Here is a 23,524-nt window from a genome sequence, read left to right on the forward strand (position 1 = left end):
CTGGGACCCATATATAGGTGCACTTTCCCAAGCTGGGACAACATGCTTCCTTAGAAGCCCCCCTTTCCCGAGCCAACCAGTGGGAGGATATGGAAGTTGGAGAAAAGGCGAAGAGAGAGATGACTTATCCTAGTTACTGCTTCTTGTTGCCTGGGCCTGGGTCTGCTCAATAAATCTTCAGGGGAAACCATGCAGTACACTGCTGTGGCTGGGGAGCACCGACGTTCTGAAGAGGAAACGTGGTTTTTCCTGCCAGAGACCCGGCCCCAGAAGCAATAGGCCCACGACTAAAATCAGCCTCGTCGGAAGAGGGGAAGAGAGTCATCCAGACAGAACTGGAAAGACAGCAACATGGCCTTAGTGGAAAGAGCATAGACCTGGGAGTCAGAAGATCCGGATGCTAATCGTGGCTCTGCTACTAAGGGAATCACTTAACTTCTCTAGGCCTCGGTTTCCTCACCTGTAAAACGGCGATTCAATATCTGCTGTTCTCCCTCCCACTTCTACCTTGAGCCGCTGTGGGACAAGGATTGCGCCTGACCCGATTCGCTTGTATCTACCCCAGTGATTACTAGAGTACTTGACAAACAGTAAGTGCTGAACAGATGCCGCAGTCGATATTGTAAACAGAAGGGAGTGATCCGGCAATTATTATTATTATTATGGCGTTTAAGTGCTCACGCTGTGCCAGGCACTGTTCAAAGCGCTGGGGTAGACACACGCTAAACAAGTTGGACCCGGTTCCTGTCCCACATGGGGCTCGTGGTCTTAGTTCCCTTTTTACGGATGAGAGACTTGAAGCACAGAGAAGATGTGCAACTTGCCCAAGGTCACACAGCAGACATGGGATTAGAACCCATGACCTCCTGACTTCCAGGCCCGTGCTCTATCTGTTAGGCCGCGTTGTTAATTTGTTGAGCGCGTACTGTATGCAGAGTACACCCAGTGCTTGGGGTAATACAACCCAACAGACCGAGTACATTAAAACAGAGACTGATGGATTTACCACAGATCTCCTGGGGGCAGGGAAAGCGATAGAACCGGAATCACCATTTTTGATGACCTCTTTCCTAGGTGGGCTGTGAGCCCCAGGTTGAACAGAGACTGTGTCCAACCTGATTGACCTATATCTAACTCAACACTCTAAATGGGGTTTGACAAATCCTAGGCACTTAACCGAAAAAAATAAATAAGAAAACTCAAGCGGCAGCCCTGCTTCTCCGCCAAAACTAAGGGTGAGGCAAACTTGCTCCTGTTACAGACCCGGCTCAGAACTCAGGAACGAATGATGCTATCTTTTCTCCCCAAAAAGCTCAATCCTGGAAAGTGTTTTGCCCTGTTCCCACCAAGGCTGGAAGCGCTGATAGCGGCACAGGGGTAGTTACTGATTGGCAAAGCTCCCCGAGAAGTCCGTGAAGAGTCATTAAACGACTGTGCCGCTCTACTTTGGGAGAGGTACATATACGAGCCGACATGGCGGCCTGGAGGAGCGGAAATTGAAAACGCTGAAACCAGCTGATCTGTATTAAGCTATTCAGCACAGGTGTTCTGGCCAGGCTCCCTTCCGGCAGTTGGTGTTCTATAAGGGCTCCCACTTCCATCAACTTGAAGGGCAATCTCATAAGTAATAGTAATAATGCTGGTGTTTGTTAAGCGCTTACTATGTGCCGAGCACCGTTCTAAGCGCTGGGGGAGATACGGGGTAAATCAGGTTGTCCCAAGTGGGGCTCACAGTCTTAATCCCCACTTTCCAGATGAGGTAACTGAGGCACAGAGAAGCGAAGTGACTTGCCCACAGTCACACAGCTGACAAGTGGCAGAGCTGGGATTCGAACTCGTGACCTCTGACTCCCAAGCCCGGGCTCTTTCCACTTTGCAGCCAGAAGAGTTTGGATCTAGCCAGGAGGCTCTGTGATTTAAATTCTGAATTCCTGCACACTCTCTAAGGTATTTCTCTACCTTGGCTCTTTTTTTTTTAATCAGTAAGTCCTATTTATCGAGCTTTTAGTGTGTGTAGAGCTCTGTATTAAATGCTTGGGAGAGTTCAATGTGACAGAGTTGGTAACCGCATGGAGTTACTCTATCTTTCCCTCCCTCTCCTCCTGGGAGAGTCCCACAAGCTACACCGGTGCTGAGAGCCTCTTGATTTGATTTTAGTTGAGTTAATCTCAGGGTTTAGGGCAGTGTTGTACACCTAGTAGGTGTTCAGTAGATCTGATCGAGTACCTAAATCCTTAGGGGGTTTGGACTCAAGTACATAGAAGCAGCGGGGCCTAGGGGAAAGAGCATGGACTTAATAATGTTGGTATCTGTTAAGCGCTTACTATGTGCCGAGCACCGTTCTAAGCGCTGGGGTAGACACAGGGGAATCAGGTTGTCCCACGTGGGGCTCACAGTCTTCATCCCCATTTTACAGATGAGGTAACTGAGGCACCGAGAAGTTAAGCGACCCCCCCCCAAAGTCACACGGCTGACGAGTGGCAGAGCCGGGGTTCGAACCCATGACCTCTGACTCCAGAGCCCGTGCTCTTTCCAGTGAGCCACGGAACTGAGGCAAGTGGCGGAGTCTGTATCTGGGTTCTATTCTCTGCTCCGCCACTGTCTGCCGTGACCTTGGCTAAGTCATTTCCCTTCTCTGTGCCTCAGTTACCTCATTTACATAAGGAGGATTGAGACTGTCAGCCCCATATAGGGCATGGACTGTGTCCAACCTATCCCAGTGCTTAGTACAGTGCCTGGCTCATAGTAAACACAAGATGTAATTGAAATAATAACGATGGTATTTAAGTGCTTACTCTGTGCCAAGCACTGTGCTAAGTGCTGGGGGATTGTCCCGTGTGGAGCTCACAAAGAAACAGATTTCATTCAATAGTATTTATCGAGTGCAATGCGCGGAGCACTGTGCTAAGATGACGCAGTAGAGAGGGAAAACTGGGTGGATAGGAGCGATTAGTCGAGGAAGGCTTCCTGGAGGAGATGGGACTTTAGTAGAGTTTTGAACATGGGGAAGAAGGGGGGGGGGGGCCTGTCGGGTCTGAAGGGGGAGGGAGTCAACAAGAGGTTCAGATAAGAGGTGAGAGCGAGGCACGGTGATGATGATGATGTTGTTGGTATCTGTTAAGCGCTTACTATGTGCCGAGCACCGTTCTAAGCGCCGGGGTAGACACAGGGGAATCGGGTTGTCCCACGTGGGGCTCACGGTCTTCATCCCCATTTTACAGATGAGGGAACTGAGGCCCCGAGAAGTGAAGCGACTCGCCCAAAGTCACACAGCTGACAAGTGGCCGGGCCGGGATTCGAACCCATGACCTCGGACTCCAAAGCCCGTGCTCTTTCCAGTGAGCCACGCTGCTTCCCAGCGTGAGTAGGTTGACGTTAGGGGGGCAAAGCGTGAGGGCTCTGGGGTAGCGGGAGTCGGTCAGTCGTATTTATTGAGCATTTACTGTGCGCAGAGCACTGTACTAAGCTCTCGAGAGAGTACAACAGTCACAGCACAGGAGTCAGAGGACCTGGGTTCTAATCCTACTTCCGCCGCGTCTGCTGTGTGACCCTGGACAAGTCACTTCACTGGACCTCAGTTACCTCATCTATAAAATGGGGATCAAGGGTGTGAGCCCCAGGGGGGACAGGGACTCTGTCCAAACCTGATTAACTCGGATCTACCCCGGTGCTGGAACAGTGCTTGGCACGTAGAATCTGTTACCGATCTGTCCGTTCCACGCGCTTAGTACAGTGCTGGGCACAGAGTAAGCGCTCAATAAATACTATTGAATGAACGAATAGTAAGTCCTTAACAAGTACCCCTGTTGATTACCATTCCTGGACCACGCTGAGCTTAGGTCTAGAGGGAAGGAGAGGGAGGAGGAAGGAGTTTCTGCTTGACGCAGAGGTGGATGGGCAACCTCGGGAGGTGTCTGAGGGCCGGCGCCGAGAAGAGACGCCCCAAGACCCCCTTGGGAGAGCTTAGGGACGGCCCAGATTTTTCTCTCCCCAAGAAGTCGGGGCAGCCTCTTCTCTCCCTGGGACAGGGAGTCAGCTCCTCTCCTGGAAAGGGAGGCTGGATCCAAGTTGTGTACTTTGAGAACGTGTGGCTTCCTATTGCTTATGGCACAAGAAGTGGCATTTGCAGGACACTTTCTATATCTGGAGGTTTCTTTTTATAAAGCGTCAGCTGTCGGCAGCTTCTCCGTGAGAGGACGCTCGGCAGTGTGACGTTTCTTGCCTCGCTCGAAGGCAGGTCTCGAGTTTTTTTGAATGGATTATGTGACAGTTGGAGGATCGCGCTAAGCTGTGTTCCCTTGTGGGGATACTGAGGGAGGCCTCACGGGAGTAGAGGCCCAGAATGCTCCCCGGGTTTCTTCTGAAGGTGAAGTAGAACAAAAATCAAGCGGGAGTGGTATTTATTGCACGCTTACGGTGTGCGGAACACCGTACCCGTGCTTGGGAGAGTACGGTACAACGGGAGTTGGTAGACGGGTTATCTGCCCGTGGGGACTTTTCACTCCACAGAGTAGTTTAGGGACTAGAGCACGGGCCTGGGAGTCAGGGGGACCCGGGTTCTAATTCTGCCTCCACCGCTTGTCCGCTGCGTGATCTCGGGCAAGTCGCTTCACTTCTCTGGACCTCAGTCACTTCGTCTGCAGAATGGAGATTGAGACCGTGAGCCCAGTGCGGGACGGGGACTATACTCTGTCCACTTCGGTTTGCTTGTATTCACCCTGGCGCTCAGTACAGTGCCGGTACATAGTAAGCGCGTAACAGACACCGCAGTTGATAAGGATGATGATGATGGTACTAAAGTGCTTACTATGTGCCAAGCGCTGGGGTGGATTGAAAACAAAATGAAGTGGACACAGTCCCTGGCCCAGGTGGAGCTCATAATCTCGATCCCCATTTTACAGATGAGGGAACCGAGGCCCAGAGAAGTGAAGTGACTTGCCTAAGGCCACGCAGCAGACAGGCCCATGCTCTATCCACTACACTGTACCGCTCCTCACACCAGAAGAAAAGTATAGGGAAAATCTTAGGTTTTAAGCCAGAGAAACTCTTTTATCTCTCTGTGTATATTTAGTTCAATCATATTTACTGAGCGCTTAGCATGTGCAGAGCACTGGGTCAAGCCCTTGGGTGAGTACAATACAACCGAGTTGGCGAACTTGTTCCCTGCCCACAAGGAGCTTAAAGACCGGAGGGGGAGGCAAGACAATAAACTAAATGATGGGTAGGTGCTATGAGGCTGAGGGTGGGATGAATATCAAGTGTTTAAAAGGTACAGACCCAAGAGGATAGGTGACGGAGAAGGGAAAGAGACTGGGGAAATGAGGGCTTATTTGAGGAAACCCTCTCGGAGGAAATGTGATTTCAGTGAGACTTTGAAGGTAGGGAGAGTGGTGGTCTGTCACAGAGCAGCATGGGAAGCAGTGTGGCCTATTGGAAAGAGGAGGGGCTTGGGAGTCAGGAGCCCTGGGTTCTAATCCTGACTCGGCCACCGTGTGATCTTGGCTGGGCATGCTCTCTGGGCCTCCAATGTCCTTATCTGCAAAAGGGTAATTCAATACCTATTCTCCTTCCCGCTTTGGTAGCCGCCTGTGGGACCCGATTATCCTGTATCTACCCCAGCGCTTAGCGGGCTTGGTGTATAGTAAGTGGTTAACAGATGCTACTATTATTATTAATGATATTACAGGGAAAGGGGGTTCCAGACCAGGTCGAGTACACGAATACCTCAAGGTCCTATGGCAGCAGTATGGCGTAGTGGATAGAGCATAGATTTGGGAGTCAGAAAGTCATGGGTTCTAATCTTGGCTCTGCCGCTTGTCTACTATGGGGCCTTGGATGAGTCACTTCATTTCTCTGTGTCTCAGTTACCTCATCTGTAAAATGGGGATTAAGACTGTGAACCTCACACGGGACAGGGACGGTGTCCAACCCGGTTTGCTTGTATCCACCCCAGCTCTCAATACAGTGCCTGGCACGTAGTAAATGCTTAATAAATACCGTGATAATAATAATTATTATTATTATATGATATTGGAAGTATCAGAAGGGAAGCCAAAGTTAGAATTTGTCTTTGTGCACAAGGAAGGGAAGAAACCTACTCTTCCGGGGACTGAAGAGCACAGTTAACTTCTTGAGGACTTCAGAGAGAGGGTCCATTGCATGCTGGCAGACTTAACACCTAAAAATTCCAAAGATCAAGGGTAATGCTTGTGAAAGGACTCTCCCTCCTGAAGTCCCGGTTGAGTTTTAACCCGAGGTGATATGGCTCAGGACACCCATTAACCAAGGGCCGCAAAACTGGCAGCATATTTCTCCCTTCGGTCTCTTTTCTAGAAAGACTGGGAATGACAAGTCTGCGGATGAGCAAAGTGATTTACACTCTACTAAAACCAAACCCACCTTTAAATGCAACCGTGAAATCTGGTTTTCAATCGACCGAAAAAGAGAAGCCATCAGGTGAACGCTTGCTTTAAGCTACTGTCAGGCCGTGCGGCTACCTTGCGCTAACGGCGTTTTAAATCCAACATCTCTCTTAAATGGCTGCAGATTATTTGCCCCCAGAGGATCTCTGAAGGTGTTTGATCATAAGCTCAACGTGATGCTCACCTCCTTGGAAATGTGCTCGATAAACAAGTCCGTTAGGTTAAAGATTGAATACGTGTGCTGCTTCGGAAATAACGCTTAATCTTATGTTCCAAACCTTTTGAATGAGAAAGGGATAGCCACTTTTAGAAGGTTGTCGTTCATTCAGTCGTATCTGTTGAGCGCTTACTGTGTGCAGAGCACTGCACTGAATACTTGGGAGGGTACAATAGGACAAGAAAGGGATACATTCCCTGCCCTTCTGCATTTGGGTTGTTTGTGTCCAGTTTTTGAGTCTTCTCATGGTCACCCGCGGTCCATTTCTTCTTCGTGTCTGATAGAGGGATAACCCATAGGATCACTTTCCACTCACCCTCCTTCTTACCTCCATTCTCCTTTGAGGCTAGTAGGAGGAATAACAGGAGTAATACTAGACGACCATTCCCTTTGTGGGGCAGGGCCTGTGTCCAACCCAATTATCTTGAATCCACCTTAGTGCTTAGTACAGTGACTGGCACATAATAAGAAATTAACAAATGCCCTTAATATTATTATTAGTAATAGTAGCACTAATAAGATTAACGTCCCCACTGGGGACACTGCACTGGAATAAGCACTTGAGAAGTTCAAAATAAATCAAGGACCTTTTCTTGTGAACGTTTTTGCGTCTTTCTCCCTCAGAGCGTAAACCTTTTGTAGTCAGGGAATGTGTCTTGGGCTTCTGATGAACTTTCTCAGTTGCTTAGTTCAGTGCATCGCTCCCAGAGGGGACTTAATAAATGCTATTACTACTATTATTATTGCTACTATTCAGCAGTCACTCAGTAAATTCCATCGCCGCTACTGCTGGAAGCCAACCCTCTAGCTCTGGACCCTCCTGCCTCAATCCCCTCTTGCACGCTCTTCTCCCCTCTTGGAATTCCCTCCTGCCCCATGTGAGACAGAACTTAGACTTCCCATACTCAAATCCCTCCTAAAATCCCATTTCTTTCAATAAGGTTTCCCCCGATTCATTTCCCAGCCCCTTGAGCCATATCATCCTTTCAGTCAACTCTAGCACTTGGGAACAATTTTACACTCTCCTTACAACTCAAATGTACACTTCTGCTCTATTTGCTTAATTTTGACCTCTCGAATTCCTCCTCCAGCTGTTTGTGAACGAACTGCCACCAACAATTTCCCCCTTTAGTTTGTAAACCGGGCCGAGTTTCTTACTTAGCCAGCCCCAGTCACGTAATACAGTAGATAATAATTTATTATTGAATAATAATGAAAGAACCTATCAGTTGATTGGGTAGCTGTAAGGGTTCCTGTTACTCCTGAGTCAGTTTATGTCCTTGAACTTCATAAAGACATTCCTTGAGGTGTTTCTCAGCTGTCCCAAAGTGGATTCATTTCAGGTTCGTCCTCCTAACCCCAGCGACAGCAAGAAAGAGGAATATGCATAATGGACTGAGTCGTTCAACTACTAATGGTTGCCTTTATCTCTACTTCACACTCACTCCAACCCATCAAGGCAATTTTCACTTCTTTGCCTGACCCTCTTGGTGTCACTGATTTTGTGTTCTGGAAGGATGAATCTTCTTCAGTCCCCAGACAAGATACCCCTCTTATCTTGGGTTGAGGCCCGGCAGGGTTTGCCTTTATGCTTAAAAACAAACTGCATTAGTGCATTAGCATTGATTTACATGGAGAATTGTTCCCACTTTCCTGCCTTTCTCCTAAAGAAAGATGAGAGTAATTCATCTGATGAATAAAGAATATGGAGACATTATGCTTTTCTGAGAAGCAGCTCCTGAAATTTCATTCTCTGGCCCATTTTTACAGTGACCAATTTGACCATATTTCATGTTGGATATTCATGAGAAGCAATGCTGGCCTTGATCTTTAAGGCTTTCTTTTACACAGAGAGTTCAGGGTTGGTCCTAGTGAAGGCATGTGAGAGAAAATTACTCTGTGAGAATCCTCTCTATATTTTTAGCTGCTTCTTAGGCATGTCGACCACATTTGGAGGAGTTCATTAACCTTTGGAAAGGGGAGAGAAGACTTACTATAAAGGCTCATCTCTTACTTTGTCTCATTTTCTGCCTTGGTCTTACGCTGTTTCCTAAGAATCCTAAAATCTGAGAGAGGAAACACCACTGGTAAAGGGGCAGAGATTCACGGACAAAAATGGCAAAGAGTATGTTCAGAAGTAGAACCCTCTTTAAACAGCTGTCACTGGTCGTGATGATTATGGTGCTTGCTAAGCCCTTACTATGCAGCAAGCGTTGTTCTAAGAGCTGAAGCAGACACAAGTTATTCAGGCCAGACACGGTCCCTGTCCCCCTCGGGACTCACAGGGTAAGTAGGAGGGAGAACAAGCGTCAGATCCTCATTTTGTAGTTGAGAAAAACTGAGGCCCAGAGAAGTTAAGCAACATACCAGAGGTCACAGAGCAGACAAGTGGTGGAACCGGGATTAGAACCCAGGTCCTCTGACTCCCAGGGCTGGGCTCTTTCCATTAGGCCACTCGGGCAAGTCACTTCACTTCTCGGCGCCTCAGTTACCTCATCTGTAAAATGGAGATGAAGACTGTGAGCCCCAAGTGGGGCAACCTGATTCCCCTGTGTCTACCCCAGCGCTTAGAACAGTGCTCGGCACGTAGTAGGCGCTTAACAAATACCAACATTATTATTATTGCTTCCCAGTGCATCGTCGTCGTGACAGTCATCAGACCAGTCAGGAGCAGAATCGGTTCGCTCCTCTGAGGAGGGCGAGCACTTTTTCTTGGGGGTCTGCTTTTGCGAGGCACCCTTGTGATCAGGGCTGAGGAGAAGATGGCAGGGTTGGCAGACATCTCAAGCGGTTAGTGAAGGGCAGATGAGGAGTTGAATAATAATAATGTTGGTATTAAGCGCTCACTATGTGCAGAGCACTGTTCTAAGCGCTGGGGTAGATACAGGGTCATCAGGTTGTCCTACAGTCCTCACAGTCTTGATCCCCATTTTACAGATGAGGAAACTGAGGCACAGAGAAGTGACTGGCCCAGGGTCACACAGCTGACAAGTGGCAGGGCCGGGATTCGAACCAAACAGGGTGGGTAGTCGGTCGATCAACGGTATTGAGCGGTGCAGAGCACTGTACTAAGCACTCGGGAGGGTACGGCGCAACGGAGTCGGCAGACACGTTCCCTGCCCACGGCGAGCTTCCGGGATACCACCAAGAGGGAACGAGAAGGTGAGGGGGTGTCGAGAAAGTCAGCTGAAGCTCACCAGCACCGAGGTAATGCTCATTTTAACACAGCTTTGCTGAGCAGGACGTGTGAGAACGAATGATAGATTATAAACTTCTTGAGGACAGGTATCCTGTCGGCTAATTCTACAATGATAATAATAGTAGCATTTATTAAGCGCCTACTGCGTGTCGATATGTTTCTATGTGTACTTTGTATCGCCCTGAATCGGAAACGACTCTGCGTCAACCGCTCTTCCGAGCTATGTGCAAGTTAATCAGGTTGGACACTGTCCCTGTCCCACACGGGGCTTACGATCTGAGTAGGAGGGAGGAAAGGTATTGAATCCCTCTTTTACGAATGAAGAAACTGAGGCACAGAGAAAGGCAAGTGACTTGTCCAAGGTCACAAAACAAGCAAACGGCGGAACCGGCACCTTCTTTCCCAAGCACGTTAGCGCGGGGGTCTCAGTAGAGGAAGTGCCTCGGAAATACTGAGGATTGACGGTGGGATGCGCAGGGCTGATGTCAGACACTCAGCTGCCGTGAGGCGGGGGAAAAATTGCTCTTCCCTCCCTAGGTGGCCGATACTGTACCCCCCATCGGGTGACGTGGCGGGACAGCGATGTCACGCGGGACGTCTGGGCTAGTCTGTGTGAGAAGCAATTGGACCTAGTGGATAGAGCGCGGGCCTGGGGGTCTGAAGGAAGTGGGTTCTAATCCTGGCTCCGCCATGTGTCTGTTGTGTGACCTTGGGTAAGTCACTCTAGGCTCATCTGTAAAATGGGAATGAAGACTGTGAGCCCCAATTGGGACACGTATTCATTTAACCCCTCCTCACCTCCGACAATCTAATTCTCTTCCCCTCTTCAAATCCCTACTTAAAGCTCACCTCCTCCAAGAGGCCTTCCCGGACTGAGCTCCCCCTTTTTCCCTCTGCTCCCTCTACCCCCCACCTTCACCTCTCCGCAGCTAAACCCTCTTCTCCCCCCTCTCCCTCTCCTCCTCCCCCTCTCCCGTCCCACCCCCTCGGCGCCGTACTCGTCCGCTCGACCGTATATATCTTTATTTTGTTTAATGAGATGTACGTCACCCTGATTCTATTTATTTGCCATTGTTTTAATGAGACGTTCTTCCCCTCGACTCTATTTATCGCCATCGTTCTCGTCCGTCCGTCTCTCCCGATGAGACCGTGAGCCCGTCAGAGGGCGGGGACCGTCTCTATCCGTTGCCGATTTGTCCATTCCAAGCGCTCAGTGCAGTGCTCTGCACATAGTAAGCGCTCAGTAAATACTATCGAATGAATGAATGGATAATTGTATTTACTGAACACTTACCGTATGCGTGGAACACTGTACTGAGCTCTTGGGAGAGTGCAATATAACTACATGGATGGTGTCCATCCTGATCAGCTTGTATCTACCCCAGCGCATAGTACAGTGTATGGCACATAATTAGCGCTTAACAAATACCATAAAAAAACCACAAAAAACCCCTCTGTTTTATCGAACTCCCCCAAGTGCTTAGTTCAGAGCTGTGCACACAGGAAGTACTCGGTCAATACCACTGATTGACTTATCATCGGAAGGGAGCCCTCGGGACAGCCCAAGCGACCGCTACGTGGTGAATTGAAAAAGGGCACCTACAAGCGGGAAGAGCAGAATAAATATTGGCAGAGTGGCTAAGGAACAGGCCTGGGAGTCAGAAGGTCATGGGTTCTAATCCTGGCTCCTCCACTTATCTGCCGTGTGACTTTGGGCAAGTCACTTCACGTCTCTGGGCCTCAGTTACCTCATCTGTAAAATGGGGATTGAGACCGTGAGTCCCATTTGGGACAGGGATCTCGTCCAACCCGATTTGCTTGTATCCACCTCAGCGCTCGGTACAGTGCCTGGTACTTACTAAGCGCTTAACAAATACCATTATTATTATTAATATAAAGACTTGGCAAGATGCCATCTCAATAAGCAACGGCATAGATAGTTTGGTGACCACCCACTCGATAACGCACTTGCCCGGCAGGTAGCAACTGGAGAAGGATTAGCTTTCCTTGCGTGGCCACTTCACGAAGGTCAGGGTACGAAGGGACCTGATCGGTATCATTTTCTTAGCCCTAATTCAGAAGGGAGGCTTCCCAGTGTTACAAGGTTCTATGATGCAGAGAATAAAAAAAAAATATCTCCTCGGTCCTGTTCAGATTTGCCTCCTCCATCCTTCACCGCCGGGACCAACCCCACAAACAGAGACTTGGGAAAGTCTTGTTTTAGAGGCAGGACGGGGATGGGACGGGAAGAAGCGAAGTCAGCGGCTTCGAGACGTCGTGAACCAGAGCTTGGAGAACTGGGAAGGAGCCACCCCGAAACAAAAGCTGCCTCCAAACACAATTTTAACTTTCCCGAAGAGAAATCTCCTCTGGATTATGGGGCCACAGGAGAGACTAGGAAGAATTGATCCCCGAGAGGCTCATTTTTCTCCAGGAAATATTTTGTTTTTATTTCCTACAATAACAGAACATTAAAACACACCCATAAACACACACACGATACTTGACTCAGATTCTTCAGTGGTAAAGAACCTTTCCAAGTATGTGATACCCCGATCTCGTAAACAGCTATCAGTTCTGCGCTGTGGCAAGAGGCCTAGAATGTGGTATTTTTAGAAGGAGATAACCCAAGGAGGTCAGATTACCACGGCGCTTGTAAACATCATCTCTATTCCTCTAAAACCGATAAAAGGTCAGAAAGTTTAAATGAGAAAACCAGTTCAAGACGCATTCTGAAAACATTTACACAACTGCTCTTATCCTAAATTACGAGATCGGGACGGAGTTCTTAGATTGCGAATTCCCCAAGGGGCAGGGACCACGTCTAATTTCCACGTGTGTATTTTCTCCCAGTGCTTTGTACAGTGCTTGGCACCCGGTAAGCGCTTAATCAATACCGCTACTGCTACAACATGAAGAGGTGATCGTGAACCTGCATGTTGATCGCCTTGCAGTAGGGAGGGGGTTGTCTTCTAATAATAATAATAATGGTAATGTTGGTATTTGTTAAGCGCTTACTATGTGCAGAGCACTGTTCTAAGCGCTGGGGGAGATATAGGGTGGCTCACAGTTAATCCCCATTTTACAGACGAGGTAACTGAGGCACAGAGAAGTGAAGTGACTTGCCCACGGTCACAGAGCTGACAAGCGGCGGAGCCGGGAGTCGAACCCGTGATCTCTGACTCCGAAGCCCAGGCTCTTTCCACTGCGCCAACGCTGCTTCTAGGATCCTAGCTTGAGGGTTGAGAAGCTTCTAAATTTATTTCTATTAATACTGCCTTCCCTTTAAAACTGCAAGCTCTTTGTGGGCAGGGAATGGGATTGCCCACTCTGTTGTACTCCCCCAACTGCTTAGTACAGTGCTCTTCACACGGTAAGTGCTGAATGAACACGACCGATTGATTGATTTGGGGCTGTTCTCGCTGCAAAGATCCAAAAGGAGAGGATTCTCGAGACCGCAAGCTCCATGTAAGCGGGGGACGTGTCTACCAACTTGACTCATTTTCCCAAGAGCGACGGTGGTCAGCACACGGTACACGCTCAATAAATCACATCGACTGATTACTTGGTGTTCCCCTGGTCAGACAGTTATTAGTGTAGCTTGCACCGGAGAGTAAGATTTCGAGGATAGGGATTGTCTACCAACTATAGGGTATTGTACTCTCCCAAGCGCTTAGTACAGTGATCTGCACACGGAAAAGCGTGTGGCCAAATGAAGAGAGCATGGGCCTGAATTCTAATCATAGCTTTGCCAATTGCCTGCCGTGTGACCTTGGACAAGTCACCTATCTTCTCTGTGCCTGTGTTTTCCCATCTGTAAAGTGGGGAGCTGATGCTTGTACTCCCTTCTATTCAGACTGTGGGACAGGGAGTGGGTGTCCAATCCGATTATCTCGTATCTACCCCGGTGCTTGGCACAGAGTGAGGACTTGAGAAACACCATGATTATCGACTGATTGGTAGCGAATTGGGCCCAGGCTTGGCAACCACCGCTTTAAAGCGTGGCGGAGGAACCGGCTAGAGTAGGAAGGAGATCGGCCAAAACATTTCAGGGAACGGAAAATAGCGTCTATGAAGAAAGTTGAAGGGAACTGTGGTGGTTTAGCTTGAAGAGAAGAAGGCTAACGGGTGACAATTATTATTTCAAGGATTTGGAGGTGTTTTACAAGGACGATACCAACCAGATGTTTTCCATATCCACGGAAGATTGAACAGAATTAAAACCGGAGAAGTCGTTCACTGAGAATCGTGGTAATTGTGGAATTTGATAAGTGCTTATTATGTGCCAGGCACGGCACTAAGCACTGGGGTGGATACAAGCAAATTAGGTTGGACACAATCCCTATACCATGTGAGACTCACGGTCTCAATTTCCATTTTACAGATGAGGTGACAAAGGCACAAAGAAGTGGAGTGATTTCCTCAAGGCCACACAGCTGAGGTAACTGAGTCACAGAGAAGTTAAGTGATTTGCCCAAGGTGACGCAGAAGACATGAGGAGGGGATTAGAACCCAGGGCCGTGATCGTCCACTAGGCCACACTGCTTTGTGGTCTAGTGCTGCCTCGCGTCCACTAGATCACGTGGCTAGGAGGGTTCCGGTAATTCTAATAATTAAGTGCCTTCTGAGTGCAAAGCAAGGAGCATGGCCTAGTGGAAAGAACACAGGCCTGGGAGTCAGAAGGACCTGGGTTCTGATCCCGGCTCTGCCATCTTTCTGCTGGGTGACCTTGGGCAAGCTACTTCACTTCTCTGTGCCTTGTTTTTCTCATCTGCAAGATGGGGATTAGAGAAGTAGACCTGCCAGTCATCTCCAGTGAATAGCTGGGGAAGCCACGTGAGCTGGTGAATTACGGAGATTTGGTGGCCCGGAATAGAACCGTGTGGGGCCCTCAAAGTGGAGAGATAGCGAGTGGAAGACAAGTCAGTGAAGGACTCTGGAAGGTACAGTCAGAGAGGTAGGAGAAGAACCAGTGAGTAACGATTTGGGCAAACCAAGGTTATCATTATAATAATAATACAATAATAATTATGGTGTATTTGTTAAGCACTTACTATGTGCCAGGCAGTGTACTAAGCACTGGGGTGGTTATGAGCAAATCATTTTGGAACCAGTCTCTGTCCCACGTGGGGCTCACAGCCTCAATCCCTATTTTACAGATGAGGCAACTGAGGCATAGAGAAGTGAAGTGATTCCCCAACGTCACCCAGCAGAGAAGTGGCGGAGCTGGGATTAGAACCCATGACCTTTCGACTCTCAGGCCCGTGCTCTAAGTGGGATAGACTTTCTAGGAGAAGGGAGTAGTCAACAGGGTGGGATTTCCTTGTCTGGCCCGCAGGATATCGTGAGTGGTCCACAACATCCTTTCGATATGACTCTCCAGTTACCTTTGAAATACTGGTAGGATCCTTGGGGAAACCCTGGAACCAGATTCTTCCAAACCAGATGCTTCACTATGGGAGCGAAACCCTTTGGAAGGGTTTAGATAAGCAGTATGGCTTAGTGGATAGAGCCCGGGCCTGGGAGTTAGAAGGGTCTGAATTCTAATGTGGGCTCTGCTGGGTGGCCTGGGGTAAGTCACTTCACTTGTCTGGGCCTCAGTTGCCTCATCTGTAAAATGGGGATTAGGACTGTGAGTCCCGCATGGGACACGGACTGTTTTTTACCTGGTTAGCTTGTTCCTACCCCTGTGCTTAGTACAGTGCCTGGCACTTCGTAAGTGCTTAACAAATACCTCTATGACCTGCCCAAAGTCACACAGGGGACTTGGTGACTGGCAAAGTCACAGAGGCAGGATTAGAACCCGGGACCTCCAGCTCTCAGACCCTTGTTCGTTCCACTAGGACATATTGTTTTCTGTGTGCAGAGCTCAGGACTAAGCTCTTGGGGAAGCACAATACCATATACTGGTGGAGCGAGAATTAAAACCCAGGTCCTCTGACTAACCGGCCTGTGTGTTTTCCACTAGGCCTACTCTGCTTCCCTACACTAAAGCCCTGAGGATTAATTTATATAGTTCTCTGAAAGAATCCAATTATTATTATTATTACTACTACTACTAGTAATTAAGCACTTAACTGTGTCCTAAGCACTATTCTAAAAGCTGGGGTAAATGTGATACAAACAGATCAGACACAGTTCCTGTCCCACATGAGGCTCACGTGATAAGGGAGTGGGAGACGTAGCTTCTAGAGAAGTTTAAATTATTTCTGGGGGAACAAGGTACCCATGAGGAGAATGTAAACATGCAAAGAATCCGGCTCAGATCTGTCAGTGCTATTCAGGAGATTTTTGAGTCTACGATCTGGGAAGACGAACTATAACAGCGGAGGAGAAGGATGCCTCAGAAAGGAGTTGAGATCCGGAGACTTCTTGGAAGTCAGGAGGAGAATAGCCCCAAATCAGATGAGCGGTTCTGACCCCTCAGCAATGTTACCGCTAACGTAAAACCCGCTAGCATCCCAGGGCCGGACGGGGAAGGCGATGGAATCGAGAATGACAGATGAACCTTGGCCCTGAGACTTCACAAGCGAGATCCGGCGCGAAGGTATTGATTATAGCGATAGGGGTTTGCCAGGGGGTGGTGTTGAAGGGTAAACACATTTCTAGTAGCAGAATCTCCGACTCAGAGAATATTCTAAATCTTGGCAGGAATCAAACTCTAAGAATAGAGGGACTCCCTTATGGAAGACACTTAATACAGTTGCTGCTTTCTTCAGATGTGTACAGATGGTGTAATTGAGCCAGTCCAAAATACTGCAGGCCTCTGCCTCCTGCCTCCAGGATTTCGATTTGGAATTGGCCCAAGAATAAGTAGAACCACCTTGAACCGACAAATACTGAGCCTTTCGAACCATCTAGTTGGAAGGAGCGTGGTAACTGTAGTGCGCTTTCTCAAGCTCTTAGTCCTCTAGACTGTAAACTCCTCTGGACTGTAAACTTGATGTGGGCAGCGAATGTGTCAATTTATTGCTCTATCATACTCTTCCAAGCTCTTAGTACAGTGCTCTGCGCACAGTAAGTGCTCAATAAATACCAGGGAATGAGTTGAATACGAATACAGTGCTCAGCACAGAATAAATGCGCCATCGTAATAATAATGATGGCTTTTCTTAAGCGCTTACTATGTGCCAAGCACTGTTCTAAGCCCTGAGGTGGATACAGGGTAATCAGGTTGTCCCACGTGGGGCTCACAGTCTTAATCCCCATTTTACAGATGAGGGAACTGAGGCACCGAGAAGTGAAGTGACTTGCCCAAAGTCACACAGCTGACAAATGGCCGAGCTGGGATTTGAACCCGTGACCTCTGACTCCAAAGCCCGTGCTCTTTCCACTGAGCCGCGCCGCTTCTCTAGTTCATCAACTACTTCATCAACTGTGGGTAGAATGTTTTGCTCCTACATAGATAAACGCTACTGACACCAGGATAGGAGCGGACTTGAATTCAGTGTCAGTTGTTCGTCTTTCGACCGTTGGATCCTTTGATTTCATTGCAGATTCAAAGGGATGGACTAGCGTTCGTAGCCTTTGGTTCAGCTTCCCGTCTATAGCAGAATTGCACTTCGGAAAAGAAGCGGACCGATTAGACCGTAAGCCCGTCAATGGGCAGGGACTGTCTCTATCTGTTGCCAAATTGTACATTCCCAGCGCTTAGTACAGTGCTCTGCACATAGCAACCGCTCAATAAATACGATCGAATTGAATTTAGAGTGGTGGAGGGGAATTTTTCTGGTGGGAGCTGGATCCACTTCAGCAAGTGTTGGGATGATGAGATGATAATAATAATGATAATACAAAAGTGCTCACTACGTATGGTTATTCTCTAACCACTTAGGTTTGACTCTGTGAGCTACTGTTCCTATTCTACAAGAATAGGAGGCTAGAGAGTTGCTCGAATGAACTGGAGATATTTTCCTGAAGGAGGAAAGAAGCAACATGTCCTAATTAATTAATGTTTGTATTTGTTAAGCGCTTACTGTGTGCAGAGCACTGTTCTAAGCGCTGGGGTAGATACAGGGTCATCAGGTTGTCCCACGTGAGGCTCACAGTCTTCATCCCCACTTTACAGATGAGGTAACTGAAGGCCAGAGAAGTGAAGTGACTTGCCCACAGTCACACAGCTGACAAGCGGCAGAGTCCTAGAACACGGGCCTGGGAGACAGAGGACCTGGGTTCTAATCCCAGCTCTGCCACTTGTCTTCTGCGTGACCTTGGGCAAGTCACTTAACTTCTCTGTGGCTCAGTGACCCAATCTGCAAAAAGGGGATGAAAACTGTGAGGCCCCATGTGGGACATTGGTCGGTGTCCAACTGGATGAGCTTGTATCTTCCCCAGTGCTTAGTTCAGTGCCTGCCTCATAGTAAGTTCTTAACAAATTCCATAAAAAAAGGAAGTGGACTCAAATTCAACCATTCTGTGGGGAAAAAAAAAATTCCTTTTGGGGGTTTTATTGACGACCCAGTTGAAGTACCCGGGAGTCAGAAGGACCTGGATTCTCTGACACTTGTCCGCTGTATGACCCTGAGAAAGTCATTTAAATTCTCCGTGTCTCAGTTACCTCAACTGTATAATGGGGATTAAGACTTTGAGTCTCATGTGGGACAGGGATCGTGTCCAACCCGATTTGCTTGTATCCACCCCAGTGCTTAGTACAGTGCCTAACACCTAGTAAGCGCTTAACAAAGTCCACAGATATTATTATCATTAGTCCTTTTGTAAAAGCACCACTAAACTGTGAAAATAAAGGAAAAGATCTATATGTTCACACAACCCTTTCCTCTTCTCTCCCCTCTCCAGACAGGCTTACCTGCTTTTTTGATTTATTAGGCCACAGCTGTCCTAGTTTCAAATGTGAACCAACACTCTGTAAAGACCACCCGAGCTGGAATGTTACACAGCAACAGGTGCTTTCCAGCTAGTGAATTATGTTGCCTGGACTCCATTCAGCTGTGAAAAAGCTAAAAATTACTCTATTCGAGCCTGGAGAATCTTTTATGTAGGAAATAGCTGAAGTTACGGGAGGGAGTCGGATGAAATTTGAACACACGTACTAAACCATTAAAGGGTCGAATTCCCTGATTCCTGGAGCTATCGGGATAGTCGTACCCGGCAGGCGGTGATAGAAATGTGTGGCTAAGGCTATGAGATGGATTTGAAATCTACACTAAGTGCCCCAGAGCTAGATCGGTACTGACAAGGGGAGGCTGAGAACTGATTTCATTGTCCAGATAATTCGGGCAAAAATCAAAACCACTGAAATATCCAGATAATCGATCTCTGTCCGCTTCAGACCTCCATTTCTGTCAGACCCGATAGAAATCATCTGTTGACAATAGAGGGTTTTTATGAAGCCTCCGGTGCCTTAGTAGATTCCTCCAGGGCAGAAATAGAATCGTAAACGTTTACGTTGCCATACACCACGAAACACGGACAGCTATACATCTTCCAAGGTTGCTCCTCGGCAATGTTTTGGCAGTGACATCACTCGAGTCCCATCATTCACACTTGTGTCTCTTCTCCCCTCTGACTACTTTAGTTCCCGCACGGGGTTCGGGGCTTCAGACTGCATTAGGAGAGCAACTGGAGCAGAGCAACACAAAGAATAACGCCCTTGACCTAGGTCGTCCAAGACTGAGGTACTGGGAGCCATTTACACTTGTCAGGTAAAAACTGGAGTTTCCTTTTCATCTTTAGGTTTACTTGAGGAGGCATGAGATGAAAGCCTGAGTTGATCTGGGAGAAGAATTTGAACCTTTTTAATGGGATCGCACATGAATTAATCCACGCAGTTGAAGTCGGTCATGCCGATCTGCCTTCTTTGTTTTGTTTTCTTCTTCCTGGTGTGAAGAGTTCTTTTTCATTCTTTTCTTGGCTTTCCCCACACAGATGGAAGGTGCCACTCCATCCCCTCCAAGCCTCCTTGGAAATAAATTTAGTATCCCCTCTGCTTTCCTGGCCCAGGGCTTTTTTTGGGTTTTCATTCTGTTCATCCAGTCCCCGGACAGGAGATTAGATAGTGGGGCTTCCGTGATAAATGCTGTGAGCTCTTTCTGGGCTGGGGTTCCGGTGGAGAGACTGCATATCAAAATCGCCCTTTGGGGAGAGCTGTGGAAAAGGAAAACCGTGTAGATCCGAGTTCCTGGATAACTCTGCTTTTCCATCTCTCTAAGAGCTATGATTCAGAGAAACGTGGAAGTGAAGTGGTCTCCTAAGGGGTGGGAGAAATGTGACGGTATAATTCGGTGTCTGCTTGGTTTCATCAGGGTTTTCTCATGCTTAATGATGGGGCTCCTCTTACTTTATTCATTATCGAGCAGTAGATTGCAGAGCGCAATTCAAGCAGCCCGTGTGGCTGTATTACGTAGGAGCAGATCTCTTCAAATTCACGCCCGGAGCGCAAACGATGCTAGGAGATGCACGGCACTGCGGGGAGAGGAAGGCTTATTATGGCAGAATGACAAATTTGCAAGCCAGAAGGGGATTTACACTAATTCCGTGTCCAGAGTCAGGGGACCAGGGTTCTAATCCCGGCTCTGCCACTTGCTTGCTGTGTGACCTTGAGCAAGTGACCTGACTTCTCCGAGTCTCAGTTTCTCCGCCTGGAAAATGGGGATTAAATATCAGTCCCCCTCCTACTTAAAAAATACCATAATTAGTACTATTGCTATTATAAGTAGTAATAATAATCACAGCAGTTAATACTAGTAATTGCTCCATTTTTAATTACTCAGCTTTTGGACATACTGACCTGATAGCTAAAATATTTCAGGCTCATTTTCTTCATCTCCTCATCATATCTCTGCTTCTCTATTTGTTTTGCTCTCTACCCAGTCTATCTAGGTAATTTCACAGAATTCCATTTTACAATACTTCCAAAGACTAGAAAGTAACAACTGGAGTCTTCAATCTCTTTTATTCTGCCTTTAATTTTGTTAATGTTTATCGCTCGATTTTTCTTTGCTGCCTCTGCGGGTATTTGTCTATCGTGGGCCTTTTGAAATTTTCTCCTGTTCAGTTCATGCCTTTTTTTCCCCTTCCACATCATCATCATCGTAACAGTGGAATTTGTTGAGCACTCGCTATGTGCCACGCACCATACTTAGAGCTGCTATGGTTACAGATCGATCCGGCCTGACACAGTCCCCGTCCCACCTGGGGGTCCCAATCTAAGGGCAAGGGAAAGCGGTTATTTCATCCCCATTTCACAGATGAAGAAACCGAGGCACAGAGAATTTAAGTGACTTGCCCAAGCTCCCACAGCAGGCAAATGAGAAGCAGCGTGGCCTAGTGCATAGGACAGGGGCCCGGAGGTCCGAAGGACCTGGGTTCTAGTCCCAGCTTCTCCACTTGTCTGCTGTGTGACCTCAGGCAAGTCACTTCACTTTCCTGGGCCTCGGTTATCTCATCTGTAAAATGGGGATTAAGATTGGGAGCCCCGTGAGGGAAAGGGACTGTCTCCAACCCGATTACCTTGTATCTACCCCAGCGCTTAGAACAGTGCCTGGCACATAATAAGCGCTTAAATACCGTTCCAAAACAGAAAAGCAAATACCATACAAAAAAGTGATGGAAAGGGGAAGAGAGCCCAAGTCCCATGATTCCCAGCACCAGGATCGTTCCGCTAGGCTACGCTGCTTCCCGTTAACCCGTTAATTGAGGCCGATCACCGGTAATACAGCAATTTCGGTGGTTACATCTTTCGTGTAAGAGCCCACAAATGTGCACGAGTGTGCCCCAATTCAAATAAACGGTTCGAGCCAATCCCCCGATATCATGCTAAAATAGCCCGGATTTCATGAAAGCAAAACCGGAAATACTTAGGTTGTAAAGAAACGTATGGACTTGGAGCCTGGGGGATTTATTCTCTACCAAAGGAATGTTCGTCCCGGAACAAGCAGAGCTGCGAAGTCTGTCAAGCCTAGCAAGTGTGAAGAGTAACAGTACTGTGAGAAGCAGCGTGGCTTAGTGGATAGAGCACGGGCCCGGGAGTCAGAAGGTCATGGGTTCTAATCCCTACTCCGCCACTTGTCCGCTGTGTGACCGTGGGCATGTCACTGAACTTCTCTGGACCTCAGTTCCCTCATCTGTAAAATGGGGATTGAGAATAGGAGCTCCACGTGGGACAAGGACTGGGTCCGACCCGTTTTGCTTGTATCCATCCCAACACTTAGTACAGTGCCTGGAGCGTAGTAAGTGTTTAACCAATACCAAAATTATTGTTATTATTATTACTGCCAATTAATAAACGGGTGAGGAGGGAGGTTCTGTGCAATTTGGGGTGGCAGTTCCCGTCCTAGTGGAACTTAAAAATAATAATTATGGCATTTAAGTGCTTTCTAGGTGCCAGGCACTGTACTAAGCGCCGGAGTGGATATGAGCAAATGGGGTTGGATACAGTCCCTGTCCCCTACAGGGCTCCCAGTCTCGGTCCTCATTTTACAGATGAGGGAACCGAGGCCCAGAGAAGTGAAGTGACTTGCCCAAGGTCACGAAGCGGACAAGTGGCGGCGCCAGGATTAGAACTCATGACCTTCTGACTCCCAGGCCCGTGCTCTATCCACTCGGCCCCGCTGCTCATCACCTAAATATATCTTGGATCTGACCAAAAGTAGCCTGCGGAGACTTCTATTAAAATAGAAGAATGAGGTTTAAACTCCACACTTGCTCCTGGCCCAAGTGAGAGACATTTGAAGAGGACGCGGAGGAGATTGCCAGAAGGTGTTAACCGTTGAAAATATCCCGCGCCTTCCCCTTCGAAAACGCATTCCGCGGCATCGAGGAGAGAAACGGCACTGCCCCATGGTTCGATAAACCACGCATTAGCCTCTCGTTTATCCTCTCTTTCTGTTCCTAGGCGAGGCCGAGAACAGGAGGACCATCGCCTTCACGTTCGCGCTCAGGAGACTGACCGAAATTTCGCCCCGCTCTTCGAGCGCTCTCTCGGCCGCTCTTGAGAATGGAGAGATCCACCAGGGAGCTGTTCCTCAACTTCACAGTGGTCCTGATAACCATAATCCTCATATGGCTTTTGGTGAGATCCTATCAGTACTGAGAGACTATATAGCCAAAGCTCTTCGGATTAAACCGCGCCGAGCGTCTACGGGAGCATGTGACCGCTACCGTGCCGTGGGGCGGGGTGGGGGGAAATCTCTCTCTCTGCGCCCCCAGCTACGAATCTCGCAACCCGTGGGAGCTAAGCTATGAGGCGATTTTCCCGTTCTCCACATTGTCTGCCGCTTGTGTTTAGCCCGACGGTCTTCGACCGGTTCTGCGTCGGTGGGATTCTAGGGTCTCCAAAAAAATGCTGCCTTCACAAGCAGGGCGGGTCGGCCGGAGGCCGTTAGATTCGTTCCGCAACTCTGAGCGTAAGGGCCAGTGGGTCGACAAGTCTCCGCGTCGGTTTTGGAATCGGGTTGATTTCTCGTCCGGGGATTGTAAATGCAGTGTATTTGACCTTGCAAATTGTTACTGAGTCAAATGGCCTCAGAGGGGGGAAAATGTCAAATCCGTTATTGTCACGTCCTATTACTTTCACCGAAATAAAAGAAAAAAACGTAAAAACGGATTTTAGAATTTCTTTGCCCTCTCCTCGTATTACTACGTCTGGATGAAAGGGGTTAAAATGGCACAAGATATGCCACTTTGAAACTACCTGAGGGTTCCAGCGGTCCGAGATCTGAACATAGG

The 23,524-nt window shown here is 48.2% G+C and overlaps 1 protein-coding gene across 2 annotated transcripts; it reads left to right on the plus strand.

The window, feature by feature from the left end:
* The first annotated feature begins 4,282 nt into the window (after positions 1-4,282).
* SLN (sarcolipin) lies at positions 4,283-23,402 on the plus strand. 2 transcript variants are annotated; one of them, XM_029048373.1, is made up of 2 exons: positions 4,283-4,366; positions 22,692-23,402. In XM_029048373.1, exon 2 carries the CDS (start codon positions 22,794-22,796, stop codon positions 22,887-22,889), a length of 96 nt encoding a protein of 31 aa, XP_028904206.1. In that variant the 5' UTR covers positions 4,283-4,366; positions 22,692-22,793; the 3' UTR covers positions 22,890-23,402. The 2 variants fall into 2 exon arrangements, with proteins under 2 accessions (XP_028904206.1, XP_028904205.1); XM_029048372.2 differs by lacking the exon at positions 4,283-4,366 and adding an exon at positions 19,369-19,500.
* Positions 23,403-23,524: the final 122 nt, after the last annotated feature.

This window comes from Ornithorhynchus anatinus, chromosome 20 (genome assembly GCF_004115215.2).
Source record: "Ornithorhynchus anatinus isolate Pmale09 chromosome 20, mOrnAna1.pri.v4, whole genome shotgun sequence".
Classification (NCBI taxonomy): domain Eukaryota; kingdom Metazoa; phylum Chordata; class Mammalia; order Monotremata; family Ornithorhynchidae; genus Ornithorhynchus; species Ornithorhynchus anatinus.